The sequence below is a fragment of the Dunckerocampus dactyliophorus genome, chromosome 17 (genome assembly GCF_027744805.1).
Source record: "Dunckerocampus dactyliophorus isolate RoL2022-P2 chromosome 17, RoL_Ddac_1.1, whole genome shotgun sequence".
NCBI lineage: Eukaryota > Metazoa > Chordata > Actinopteri > Syngnathiformes > Syngnathidae > Dunckerocampus > Dunckerocampus dactyliophorus.
In genome coordinates, this window is record NC_072835.1 from 21632290 (window position 1) to 21647102 (window position 14813).

The 14813-nt window shown below is 39.4% G+C and overlaps 2 protein-coding genes across 8 annotated transcripts in view; one reads left to right on the top strand and one right to left on the bottom strand.

The window, feature by feature from the left end:
• The window catches only part of rassf6 (Ras association domain family member 6), a 52204-nt gene that overhangs the window by 15748 nt on the left and 21643 nt on the right, over positions 1–14813 (bottom strand). For 2 of the 7 annotated variants that reach the window (XM_054756216.1, XM_054756223.1), the window contains exon 1: positions 9113–10359. The exons of 4 other annotated variants lie outside the window; for them this stretch is intronic. In XM_054756216.1, coding sequence (XP_054612191.1) covers positions 9113–9163 — 51 coding nt within the window. In that variant the 5' untranslated portion in view covers positions 9164–10359. Of the gene's footprint in view, positions 1–9112; positions 10360–14813 lie in introns of those variants that run through there. One more of the 7 variants, XM_054756215.1, reaches the window with a different exon arrangement.
• musk (muscle, skeletal, receptor tyrosine kinase) overlaps positions 1–14813 on the top strand; it is a 37385-nt gene that overhangs the window by 8361 nt on the left and 14211 nt on the right. The window contains exons 4-10 of the mRNA XM_054756231.1: positions 6348–6474; positions 6702–6853; positions 6980–7107; positions 7187–7328; positions 9170–9294; positions 13838–13997; positions 14358–14364. Coding sequence (XP_054612206.1) covers positions 6348–6474; positions 6702–6853; positions 6980–7107; positions 7187–7328; positions 9170–9294; positions 13838–13997; positions 14358–14364 — 841 coding nt within the window. The remainder of the gene's footprint in view (positions 1–6347; positions 6475–6701; positions 6854–6979; positions 7108–7186; positions 7329–9169; positions 9295–13837; positions 13998–14357; positions 14365–14813) is intronic.

The window sequence follows — 14813 nt, forward strand, 5'->3', positions numbered from 1 at the left end:
GGGAGTGGTTTGATAATTACATTAGAGATGTGTTTTTTTTCCATACGACACCAATACAGATAACTTTCTGCTTCTCGAGACCAATATGATACCGACAACTTTTTTATACCTACATTTTACAAATTTTGATTTAAGTGTAGTTTGTGCACACCTGGAGGTATGAAGGATTTGAACAAATTAGGATTTGGCCAAGTGTACCTGTTGATTCGTCCTAAATATCATGATATCACTACGACTACATCACTACTGTATGGAGCGGGACTAGCCACCTTCTGTGGCCCAGCAAGGTATACTGTATTCGGGCACACGCTCCAAGCAGCCGGCGTGACGTCACGGAGGTCTCTGGAAACACTTTTCAAAAGCTGCTGCAGGCGTTTGAGGTGGCTGATAAGGTTTTTTGTGCGCTCGATGTTTTGTTTTCCCCTCATCGCCGAGCATTTGGTACAAAGATCCTTCCTCTTAGGGTCAATGTTTGTTTCCCACAATGTGGGGTTACAATGTGCCGCGGGACAGTAAAAAAAAACTAACCGTGGGCCGCAAATGGCCCCGGGACTGCACTTTGGACACCCCTGAACTAGTCAAACAAACCAGAAATCAGAAGAAGAACCAGAAAATATTCATTAATATTAACAAATAATTACTACATTAGTGAATAATTAGTGAGTAATTAGAAAATAATGAATGAATATAATAATAATTGAAAACATATTTTTTTAATTATAATAATAAAACACAATTAATAATATCATAAATATTACATGGACACAAATATTAAAATCAATTAATATTAATATTAAATAATATAATATTAAAGTTAAATATAATTATTATAGTAATGTTACTCATTAATTCAAGATTCAAGATTCAAGAGAGTTTTATTGTCATGTGCATGGTAAAACAGCAGTTATACCATGCAATGAAAATCTTATTCTGTTCATTCTCCCAAGAAAAGAAAGAAAACAAATGAAAGAATAAGAACATAAGAAACATAAACACATAAACATATATACCAATAAATTAAGCAACAACAACAGAAGAGACATTAATACAGATATAAATAAATAAATAAATAAATAAAGTGCTATGAGTGTGTGCGTGTGTTGCGTGCGGCGTGTGTGAGTGCTTCGTTGAGAAGCCTGATGGCCTGTGGGTAAAAGCTGTTTGCCAGCCTTGTGGTCCTGGACTTCAAACTCCTGTAGCGTCTGCCTGACGGTAGGAGTGTGAATAATGAGTGTTGTGGATGTGTGCTGTCCTTGATGAGGTTGTGTGTTCTTCGTAGGACTCTAGTTTTATAAATGTCTTGCAGTGAGGGGAGGGCTGCCCCAACAATGTTCTGTGAGGTCTTGATCACCCGCTGGAGTGCCTTCCTATCACGTGTTGTACAGTTACCGTACCAAACAGTGATGGAGGCGGTAAGGACACTTTCGATAGTGCATCTGTAGAAGCAACTCAGGATTGTGGTGGACATGCCAAATTTCCTCAGTCTTCTCAGGAAGTACAGTCTCCTTTGGGATTTCTTCAGAATTTGTTGGGTGTTGTGAGACCAGGTGAGGTCCTCGCTGATGTGTGTGCCAAGGAACTTGAAGGTTTTCACCCTCTCCACCTCAGTCTCATCAATAAACAGGGGTCTATGTGGCTCCTTTTCCCTTGTTCTTGGGTCGATGATCATCTCTTTAGTCTTATCTGTATTGAGAAGGAGATTGTTATCACGACACCAAGCTATGAGGTCCGCCACCTCTCTTCTGTATGATGTTTCAACACCACCAGTGATCAGTCCGATGACTGTAGTGTCATCCGCAAATTTAATGATGCTGGTGTTGTTCTGGGAGGCCACGCAATCGTAGGTGAAGAGCGTGTAGAGGAGTGGACTCAGCACACACCCGTGTGGGGTCCCAGTGCTCACAATTCTTGAGCTGGATGTGCGGTTGTAGACTCTGACTGACTGGGGTCTGCCTGTGAGAAAGTTAAACACCCAGTTACAGAGGGAGGGAGACAGGCCAAGTGTGAGGAGCTTATTTGTGAGCTTGTGGGGGCTGACTGTATTAAAAGCAGAGCTATAGTCTATAAATAGCATTCTGACATATGTGTCCTGGCCCTGTAGGTGAGAAAGGGCTGTGTGGATGGCAGTGTTGACTGCATCATCCGTGGACCGGTTCTGGCGATATGCAAACTGTAGAGGGTCCACGGTTGCCGCCGGGATGCTCTTTTTGATGTGGGTCATGACTATTCTTTCAAAGCACTTCATAACAATAGGAGTGAGTGCTATAGGGCGATAGTCATTCAAGCAGGTCACGTTGCTCTTCTTGGGTACGGGCACTATGGTGGTGGACTTAAAGCAGGTCGGTACAGATGCTTGTGCAAGCGACAGGTTAAATATGTCAGCAAGCACATCAGCTAGCTCTGATGAGCAAACCCGAAGTGCAAGTCCTGAGATGTTGTCTGGCCCTGCTGCTTTTCGTGGGTAATCTTAATAGTAGTTATTAATATTGGAATTAATAAATCCAACGTCTGTAAAGAAAATACTACAAGGACATAAAAACCTGCGTGAAAACCAATTCAAACTGAATATAATGTCCAACAGAAAATAAACACTCAGAAAGAAGTTAACTTTCTGACTAAAAGAGTAGCAGCAGTCGTTCCCATTGCAGACTAAAGCCAGATGTTGGTGCTTTTTATGCCGAGATTGTAAGGGTTACAGTTGTGCATTTCCTCACCATGAAATCATGACTTCTGTTTTGCATTTGCAGCAAATCTACCACATGTGGATTAATTATTGCGCTTCGGTTTCATCATCGGCCACTAGATTGAGTTGTATATTCTTTGGAAAGTGCTGTAAAAGGCAATGTAATGATATTATTCCGCGAGTTCTGAGAGCTGGCTCATTTTCCACAGTTTAGCTGGAAGACAAAGAAAGCCGCTGTCGTGTTTGTTTCTCTGAAGTGAGCTGGCTTTGTTCACTGTTTAATTCAAAAAGAGTGCGGGCAAACACGCGTGAGGTTTATTGTTGCTTTGAACTTTTATTTCCTGACACAATTCTGCTGTTCTGCATGTTTGTGAGGAATCAACAAGCAGTTAGTCATCGGGTAACATCTGATGCTTTGCCACAGCAACAACAACAATCTGCTCTGTACTGCTGTACAGAACCTAAAGGCTATAAATTTGCCTTGTATACAAACAATGACTGTGGAAAGTTGGTTAGCGTCATTAATCAGTTCCAGAAGGTCAGACTCCCACTGAACGTACTCGATCAATTTTTTCCTTTCGATAATCCAGTCACAGATATTAAAATTTGCTGATTTAGTACATTTTCAAACTGCTAAAATAATGCATAAAGTTAACAATAACTTGTTACCCAACAACGTCATACAGTATTTCTCTATAAGAGAGGAGAAATATGATCTTAGAGAAAAATTGAACTTAAAACACTTATATGCCAGAACAACGCTGAAAACCCCACAGCATTTCAGTACGCAGAATTCAATTATGGAACAGATTGAGCAAGGAACTCAAACAATGTACCGAGATGAGCGAATTAAAAAAACAATACAAGCAGCTAAATATAAGTCCTTTTGGACATGTATTCCATTGTGACCTGCATGCATGTTCAAATAGAATTAAACCAAAACCAAAACAAACACCAATGAATTTGTTCCAGAATTTACAAGTGTTTTCTGCATGTAGAACTGTAATTGTAAAACTATAATTACAATATAATTATAATTAATTAATTATACTTTGTGTTATCATTTTTGGCTGTCGGGAATGGATCAATTGGATTTACATGATTTCTTATGGGACATTGAACAGAACTGATACTAGCCTAGGCGTCGATACCATTTTTATTTGAATCGATCTGCCTACCCCTGCTTAACAGAGACGGGTGAGATACCGTTCACCTTCATTTAACCGCCGCTAAAATGGCATCCTATTGCTTAAAACCACAATCTGACGTGATGTTAGCTTTTCATTTCCAGTAGCTTTCTTTCCGTCGCGTATCGCAGCGATATTATTGTAAAATCTGCTTTGTCTCAAGAGACAATAGAAATCATATATCCTTTTTCCTTCCTCTTCCTTCTCGTCTCCTTGTGTTTTCTTTAATTCTACCCTGTGCTTTTTTATTTTGCCTTTTCCGCTCCTGGGTTCACACAAAGTTTAATACAAGCCTGATGTCTCCGATCAGATAGACGTAGAGTCCGTTTCACTCATCTGCTACCACTCACCATGTTGTTCTTGGTGTCCTTCTCTGTATATATTCTCCCTACAAAAAAAGAAATGCCTCAAATACTATAAAATACTGCGCTTTGTCTTTACTTCTGTCTCGTCTATCTGTGTCTCATGTCACAAAAGATGTACTGTATGAAGGTGCATCTCAATAAAGGAGAATATGGTGCAAGAAGAACTTTATGCAGTTTATTTGCTGATTCAGCAGTATTACTAAACCGCTAGCTTGCAATACTGAACTTTCTGGCAATTTTTTCTGGCAATACAATTCCAAATTGTATGAGACACTGAACTGAGGTTTTTTTTTTATTAACTTTAAGCTCTAATCATCAAAAGATGAAATATGTCACTCTGTGTGTAGCGGCTCTTTATTGAATCCAATAGCTTCACTTTTTGAATCAAACTACTTTTGAAGATAGTCTGATTTACTGCGATGCACCTGCATATAACGAGTGTTTCCCACAGGACTGCAATCTATGTGCGGAGGTGGCATAATGACATAATCGTCAAATTTGCATCATTGGCCTTGACACATTTGCAAAGTTCAAGTAAAAATCACAAAAAGCAAAACAAATATATTTAGATCTACAACAATTTCCCCGTTCCAGGCCTGCCCGTGATAAGTGAATTTCCGTGAAGTAGGATTCCTTACTTATAAAAGAGATATTTTCATAGTTAGAGCATAGAAAACCTGTTTACAACCTTCTAAATATGGGTTTTAACATTGTTAAAGCCTTCTACACATGAAACAACACCCCATAGTCATCTTTAGACTCCTATTACCCAATATAGTACACATAATAACAGAAAGTAAGACATTTAAGACATAAATAAGACATATTATAGACTCACACGTGTTAGCATTGAGAGAGTTCCTTGTGGGTATTGTCTCACTCATGAAATGACCCTTAAGAGCATTATTATTGTGTTCATGTTATTGTATAATCATTCTGGAAAATGTCATTTCAAGTGAATTTTACAGCAATGACGTGCACAAGAGGAAGGGAGGGTTGCGCATTGTCAGCAGGCGTTTCGTTAAATGAAAAGTGGGTTGTATACTGGTAAACACAACCACTCAGCTTTAGGGGAAAAAAATAATAAAAATAACAAAATAGTGATGAATAATAACAGTCACGATTGTTATGTAGTTATACTATGTTAGACAAAAAGAGATCAAATAAATGTTAATTTATATATGTGTGTGTTTATAAAAAAAGTTGTTAAAAATAAAAATAAAAAAAGAAGGCAAATGAAAACAAAAATGTGGAAAATAAAAATCAAATGTATTCACTTGGAAAAAAACAAAATGAATACCATTATGTATTTCTCCTAGTTAGAACCCTGGTGAGCCCAGTCTACCGCAAGCTTACAAAAAAATAAACATTCCTCGTCTTTCTTTAGTCAAACCGCACACTGGAGTCTTCATCTTTTTATCATCTATCCTCGAAATTGTGTTTCTACCTTTTTCCGTTCTTTAGTAATCAGCAGTAGAACATAGGTATTTTCAGGAAAATATCAGTTCTCATCTAGAAAAGGGAGAAAAACAGCTTGTTGTGAAAAGATACATTTAAAGCATAACTTTCACTTTGACACAAATTTTTTGCTTTTGTGACAGCTGAAATATCTAAACAACTCTACCAACATAAACAACACAGAAATGGGTTGTTTTACATCAAAATAACAATTTGTTTACAAATATAAGACCATGAACTATTTACAATTTTCACATTTGGAACTGAACTATGTGTGTGCACGCATGTGTGTGTGTGTGTGTGTGTGCGCGTGCGTGCGTTAAAATTTCCCTACAATGCGCAACCTTCTGCACGCTACACTCCTCCATGCTCTCTCACTTCCTCCTTCCTGTCATGTGTGTTTTTTCCGTCCACATGATCTCTGCCTAGCTTGTATCAAATGCACTTCTGCCACCTTGTGGTCGTTTCTCATCTTAAAATTGCCCGGAAGTGTAATCCATTAGTGAGGAGTTGCATCATCACCTCTTTTTGCCTCTCGCGCCACAAAATGTAAAAGATGTACAAAGACGTTGCTGAGATCGGGCGTTTGGGTTTATACTGTAAAAACGTATGACTACCTCTTCGGTATTGAATGAGTTAATGTTTACTTTGCAGCACCGCGTATCGTTACATTGTTGGAGACAGTGGACGTACTACTGGATCACAATGCAACCTTCATCTGTGAGGTTGAATCCCGACCCTCTGCTGACATCACATGGACCAAGAATAACCAACCAATTATGTAAGTTAGCCTCCCTGGCCTCTTTGGGTGTCCAAAGTGGGGTTCTGGGGGCAATTTTCCTGCCTGCCTTCAGTGTTTCTGATCTGTTTTTAGTCCCACACAAGTTCCATGTTAACACTACACAACGTTGTGTTAAGTCCCAATCAAAAACGAGTGAAGGGCTGCTGAAGTAGCTGTCGTGGAGAGTTGGGCAGTTGGATGTTGATTGTCTGTTTCTATCCCACTAGGTACTATGACCCTCGCTACCTGACTAGAGAGCAGGGACAGATGCTAATCATCCCCCACGTAAGAGAGACAGACAACGGAGAGTACTGCTGTCTCGCCAGTAACGGCATTGGCGAGCCAGCCAAGAGCTGTGGAGCGCTGCAGTTAAAAATGAGTACGTCTGCTTCGCATCAAACCCGTAAAACCCGTCCAAACTCATACTGATCATAAAATACTTTCTAGGTAACACTGAAATAAATAACCCCAACACTGTCTTGACTCTTGTCCGTCTCCCTACCAGAGCCACAGATCAAGCGTCATCCAACTAATGTAACCCTCCTGGTTGAGTCCAAAGCAGTGTTGCCGTGTGTTACTCTGGGAAACCCTAAACCAGACATCACTTGGCTCAAAGATGATGAGCTTCTTAAGGTAAAAATTATCTGTGATCGGGTTATGTCTTCGACTTAGTATGGAAACGATTCCTAACAAACAGTCAAACTTCTCACAGGTCAGTGACCGGGTCACCATTCTTGACTACGGCGCACTGAAGATCAACAACATTCAGAAGGAAGATGCAGGCCAGTATCGCTGTGTGGCCAGAAATAGCTTTGGTTTGGCATTTTCTAAGCCTGTCACCATTGAAGTACAGGGTAAGTATCCTAACCCTTGCTTTCTTGGGCTATAGATCAAATACAAACCATGAATACGCTTCTACACTTTGTCATGCATGTGAAAGTGATTGACTAACCCTCCATACAGTAGGTCAAAACATCACGCCCACTTTCACAGCTGAATGCAATAAAATCAGCTTTTAGAGATAAAACAAAAAACAAAAAAACCCAAAGAAACCTGTTTTGGAGCGTCAGTGTAGATCTACACTGCATACTATGGTCCAGACCGGCCCTTTCAGCAGGGTGAAGTGTAGTGTGGCCTGGGGGACCATTTGCGGCCTGCGGCACATGTTTAAAAATATCACTTAACAAGAAAACATAAAAAAGAAAAAAATAGGACGGCAAAAGTGGAAAAATCAGCACTAATTTGACAAGAATAAAGTCAAATATTAACAGAAAAAAGTTTTAATTTTACAATAATACCATAACATCAGAAGAAAAAATATAATTTTAGTAGGATAAAGTTGAAATATTACAGAAAAAAGTGGTAATGTTATGAAAAACAAACAAAACAACGAATAAAGTTGTACGTTTTGGAAAAATAGGTTGCAAGAAAAAGTCGAGAATAAAGTCAAAATACTGTTGGAAAAAAGTCAGAATTGCGAGAAGAAAATGTACCAGAACAATGCTGAAATAGTTGGAAAAACAACATCAAGTTGTCATGTTTGGAAAATTAGTTTGGGGAAAAGGTTTTCGTGTACAGTGCGTTTAATTAATCGTTAATCCGTCTGACTTTTCATATAACGTGCAGAACGTCACTCTCGTTGTGTTATGTGATTACCTCCGCTACGCTGCCAGTTTTCTTGTGGAAAAAAATATGACTTTATTCTGTGTGAATATTTTCATTCATCCAGGTCTTTGTATTCTCAGGGCACGTGTGTCCCACCTAATCTTTGAGCATGAACTGATGAGGCTTGCTTGGACGAGAGGTCTTCTGAGACAGTTGTGATCCACTGAATGCCCTGAGAAGACTTTATTCTCGCAATAGTGCGAGTTCCTTTTCATGGCATTGCGCGTTTTCTCGACATAATTCTCGTAATATGCCTCAAACATTTGAATTTGTAATTATTGTGATTTTATTATCTTAGGAGCGCTGTAATAACTTTTTCCGAAATGAACAATTTCCACATGCGTGAAAAGCGCACGTGTACGCATTTTCTGCTCTGACTTCACTTGAGGTTGACACCCATCTGCTTGATTGGTCACATGCAACACAGCAATTGGCCTAACCTGCATGCTTTGGGAATATGGGAAGAAGCTGGAACATGCAAACGCCACACAGAGAGCCAGAAAGTCAGATCTTCTGTCTATGAGGCAGATGGACTAAACACTAATCCACATGACTCATGAAACGTGTGTGTGTGTGTGTGTGCGTGTGCTGTCTCTGCTTTATGGAATTGTACGTGTTTGGGGACATTAAAAGTAACACCCAAGGTTAATCACCCGTGCAAATGATTTGAATTACAGTTGCTCCAATAGAGACATGTAGTGGTTGACGACCATATTTGTTGCAGATGTTAGGGCTGGGCAGCTTATTATACTGTCACTGGCGCATTTGTTTGGTTACCTCATGTAAATCCCCGCCTAGCTCCACCCTGAGCAGAGCTTTAATTAGCAGCAAATAACAGATAGCACTTGTCATAGGGAAGAAAGACTGTTTAGTTTGTAGTAGCCAAGGATGCCAAAAATAAGGGAGTCCAGCCTGTGTCTCTTAAAGGTTTCCATATACGTATGTAGTGGGTAAATAACTGCACACACTGTACCGCCACTGTGCTCCAATGTGTCTCTACTTGTCTGTGTGTGGTCTGTGACATGTGCAGCTCCAGCACGAATCCTCAGAGTTCCCAAGGAGAAGAGAGTAGCGTACGGCAGCCAAATATCTCTGGAGTGCAATGCCACTGGAAACCCGATCCCCACCATCACCTGGCTGGAAAATGGAAATACTGTGAGTGCACTGGATGAGACGAATGCACTGAAATGTCTGCTGCTTTGAGCAGGTTTCTAATTCTAGCACGTTGCTCACAACTTTTTCTTTTTTTAAACAGGATTTTAAAGGATCCCTGACATGATCTATCAACTTAGCTTAAATATGTTACAGATTGTTTATAATTATGTTCTACATTGTTCAATTTTTGAAAGCGAATGGTAAATTTGCAAAAATGACATTTAGAGTTCATGGCGCCAGCCACGACGAGCTAGCTACCGCTCTTCGGTCCCATTTCCGAAAGTGGCGTCATTTGGGGTTACGCCTGTTGCTGCTGGTGTTTACAGCATCCGAGTGATACTGGAAGTTTGTTTACTTTTCCAAAAGAGAAAGGTTTAAGACAAAAATTGAAAAAGCAAGTGCGGAGAACGAGAGACAGATGGACGCCCACCTTGAGTTCTGTTTTTTGCAGTGATCATTTCACTGATGACTGCTTTGAAGGAAGACCTTTACAAGAAGCATTTGGCTTGAAAGTACGGTATCAACGCATTTTGAAAAAGGATGCTATTTCGTGGTACACAGGAAAAAAAAAAGACAATAGATGTATCGCTCTCGCTCACACAATCTTAACTCTCACTTCTACACAAACTTAACTTTCACTTTCTAGAGGGGCGCGGCAACTGCTATACAGACGCTGCGTACTTTCATTGTGGGCTCTTCCTCGATTTTACTCACTGATGGCCAGCGTCGTGACCAAATATAGCGTTCTTATTATTTTTTTCATCAAATAATAAAATGAATAAAATATAAATACATTTTGTTTTCATTTTTAAGTGTAATGTAAAACAATAGTAAATGAAAAAACAGTGTACAGTAATACTTTGAAGGTGTTCATAGCGAGTCATGGAAAATGTACAATGCAATACACGTGGTGGAACATTCCTGACATACATCATTGATGGACCCTGACATTGTGGTTGATGGTTCACCTTTTTTTTCTTGCACTGTGATCAAAGACTGTGCACGGGCGTTTTATTTTGGAGACCGACCAAACTGCATGTGACATTTTGCTCACTGAATCACCAAAAGGCCATCCAAAGTTTAGCGGTCGGCTGTAAAGCGCCAGTACATTTCCATCCATATGATAGGCTCACTCGATTATCCTGTCCACCCCCCCCCCCCCCCCCACCCCCCCACACACACACTGTTAGGTGGATCTGCACAACATATTGTGATCCAGTACTCGTCCTGTTTGACGGTACGTGTAGACCGAATGTTTATTTTGCCGGAAGACACTGCTGTAGAATGGGTGACTTTTTCATATTCAGATCTCTTTGTGATGGACGATTCGATTTGAATCTAGATACACAGGCTACGATTCCATTAAAAAACTATATGTATTTTAAAAACAGAACGATTCGATACAGGGTACAAACAGTATGATTCAATTCAATACGGGTCTATGGTTAATGTTTGTTGGTGTAAACATTAATCAAAGACAGCAATTCTATAAAAGTGGCATTCATCCTGTACAGTATTTTCAATGCGCAAAAGAGCAGGGGTCCCAAACTTTCAGGCGTAATGATAAAAAAAAAACACTGAATTTTTTTTTTTATGTAAATGGAAATATGGGCCATTATTTTATTCCAAAAATAACATAGTTAAAAATCCTACAGTTTTGCATATGTTTGTTGCGAGCGGCGACATGTCCCACTTTGTTCGACGGTCCTTGAACGCACCATCTAACTTTTCTCCCATGGTGTACATATAGACTACTACATTGTATCTTCCCCCTTTTTTCTGTATCTTTCATCTAATTGGTCCCGAATGCTGATACTAATGTGAATATGTGTTTGTTGCATTTGTGCACAACCTCAAGTTAATCCATGCTAGCAAACAACGACGTATAATCTTCTCTCTGCAAAACAAGCTCCAGGCTTGTACTGGTGGATGGTGGCTCTACTGATTAAGTGCTTTTAATTTGATGTTGTTCCTGTCTGAGTATTACACAATACCATAGTATATGATGAATTAGATCGCTATAACGTACGCACTGCTACTCTTTACACGCATTCTTGTATTCAGTCATGGTAAACTACGGCAAATATGTGACAATCCTTTCACCGGCAGCCCAGGCTCTCACGTTGTTTAAGAGACGGTTGCTAGTCTTGTGAAACCCGGTGCGTGTCTCTACAATCGATGAATCTAAGGATTCATGGCTGATTCTTATCGATCCAGGAGGCTTCTACCGGTGCATCCATATCACTCGCTTGTCAAACTGGATATCCGGTCGTGTCGGTTTATCGTTCACAACCCTACTCAAAGTCAATGATTCCTTTTTTAAATTGTGCCCAATTTTGATTTGAAAGCCAGCAAGCTTTACAAAGGAAGCATACGGTAGGTGATACAGCTCTTGTATTGGATTCATAACCTGTTTTAGATTTTCTGAGGAGTCATATACACAAAATCCAAAATGACTGAATCAGATGACTTGAGTCAGAGAGCTGGATGGCGAGATGATTTATGCAAGCATCACGTCTAATGACTACCAATGATTACTCTCTAACGTCACCGGGATGGTTTGTACGAACTGTAGACGGCTTTATAAACACATGCGACAAAACGAGATGCTTTGTGTCAAATAACAACAAAAACATCGTAAAAACAAGTCTACATGTGTATCTTGTTAACCCGTCCCACTAGAAACAATGCTTTGGTAAGTTTTGACATTTGGTATGGAAAGAAGAGCGAGTTCTCGTGAGTATCCAAATTTAATAAAATGAGTCATTCTTCACTGCCAACTGTAATATAATTCAACTCAATTTGATAAAATGTGACTTAAAATGATTTTTACCAACAGACACTATGTGTTGCACCGTGGGCAGACGTTGACACCACAAAGTCTGGCTACTTAATAGGCCTGGGTGCTTGTAACTAAATGATTACATGCCTGTAATGCTTGTAAATATGGTGTGTGTGTGTGTGGCCATTAAAATGTTTCCTGGCAGCTTGTTGATGACATTTACTTCAACAAGGCTGGATAGAATTCAGTAGGCAGAGGAGCGAGCTAAAAGGCACAAGTAATCGCCAACAAAGCACGTGACGTAAGGAAGCAGGGGAAGATTCACGGCACTTGGAGCGCAGACTAAAAAATCCGCCGCAGGAAGCCGAAATACTTGTTGTCAAAGACATCAAGGGACTGGACAAATATTGACGAGGGGGTCATCACCACTACCAGGAACTTAATGACGCAACTCACAAGGATTCGATCACAGCTGAAGGTCAACAATCCACACTAACAACTTAGACAAAGTCAAATTCAATCATATTAAGAAACATTTCAGCATTTAATGTATTGATTATCATCAATTTACTGCTCAAATTATACACACAATTACGTATAAATTGTGCAATTCAGTCAAAATTTTGACTCCAATATTTACACACTGTATTTATACTCTGTTTTTTATTTATTTATTTAATTTCTCCACTTATTCTAATTTCTATTTATTATTAACAATTAATTCCTACGTTAACACTTTTATTCAATTTAATACAAATAAACTATCATCTTATTTGACCCTTTTTTAAATTCCCCATAACATTGGGGACAAATGATGACTTTAACTCCTATTTGCTTCTTGATATACTTTGTAAACACCTTCCTTCTCTTTTCACACAATGAAAATTACAAAAAGGAAACAGGTGAAATATTATATATTTTTATTTCTTTACATACATTTTTAATTTTAACTTGTAACTTAATGAGGAAAAATAACGTCATTTTAATAGCATAAAACTGAAATATTAAAGAAGTAGTAGTTGTAATATTAGAAATATATAAATATTACATTGTATTTATTAATATGTACTTAATGATATATTTGTAATATTAGTATATGTAATTATACATATATAATTCATATGATATATTGTATTATAAGAATATATACTGTAAGTGTGAAGATGTAAAAGTTATGGTGTGAATGAATTATCAGAAGGGGTATGATGAAATAAACTCTGCTTCTTCCTGCCCCTTTTCAGACATGTTGAATTGTGCAAATGTAACAGCGTGTCTGACACAAATAAACCATACCATTACTTTCTCTCATAGACAGACACACACGCACACACGCACACGCGCACACACACACGCACACGCACTACATTTAGATCAGAGTAACTATAAACAGCACATATTTGATGTGACGACATATGCGTGGCAGGAATACCCTCCATTTTTATCATGTTTTAAATGACCGTGCGGCTAGTGACAGTAATGCACTTTGCGTTTTATCAACTTAACGCCTGTAATGACAAAAATAATCTCTCCATGCCCACTTCACACCCAATCAAACAGAAACAGAAACATTGCTTCCTAATGGACGTTTGGGCGACTGGCTATGACGAGGATGAGTTTTTGCATTTCCAACCTTTTATGACAGGATGGATTTTCTACAAGTGGCATGATGTTCAATCATTAATTAATTCATTAATTGTTGTTGTTTACGACAATTAAAAATAATCTAACGCCCGGCTGCTACTGTGCCCCCTCCCCCCAAAGATTTCAGGCGCATCAGTGGATGAGACCATAGTGGGAGAGGTGATCCTGTCCGTTCTGAAGGTGACAGTGAATAAACCGGCCCTGTACACGTGCTTGGCCTCCAACAGACACAGCGCGGGAGCTAACACCGTCAAAGCCACCGCGAGAGTCACCGTCGAAGGTGAGGAATTCATTCTGTGCTTTTGGTCGGACGGACAAGAACAGCGCCTCCTTGTAACTCTTATGTTGTGTTAGCTGCCAGTCAGTGCTTCATGTGGCGTCAGCTGTTTTCTGTGTCTGCCCCATTTGTTTCTTTTCAACTCCAAGAAAACACACACTGACCACACACACACACTGGTCATTCACTTCCTGGTGCTTCAGTGCCTTCACAGCTAGCTAGGAGATGGTTAGATGAGCATCATGTTTGATTTCCCCCTCCAAGCGAGACAAAATGCTATGCCTCTGCTCTCTTTCTTCTCCCGCCTTGTCCTGCTGGCTCTCCTTCAACCGACATCTTCTGGATATTGTCACTTCCCCATAGAATGGAGGTAAGTCACTGGGAGGGTCTTTCTGTGTGTTAATCCCTTACAGTCCACGGTAGCTAAATTTACTCTGGGATTACGCCCACTATCAGGGGTGACACGTATTACTCAAGGATACTTGGGCATGTCCAGATGAACAGCTGTACAGCGGTACCTCACTTTTCGTAATCGAAAACTGAATCGGACAAAAACGGAATACATTTTTTTCGTAACAAATCAAGTAAATTCAGTTAAGCCAAATTTAAAAATCCAGTCATACTTTTCCAGCTGATACATTTCAAATATGTAGCTCATTTTCTTCATATTTGAGGTAAAAATTAAATGGTGAATCTAAATGCTAAATATACGATAAATGTTAAATCTGAATAGAAATGTTAGAAATCTTTCATGTGTCGCCAAGTGTAAAGCTAAATATTGTCCTTCCCTCACTCGTGAACAAGACGCCGAACAAATCA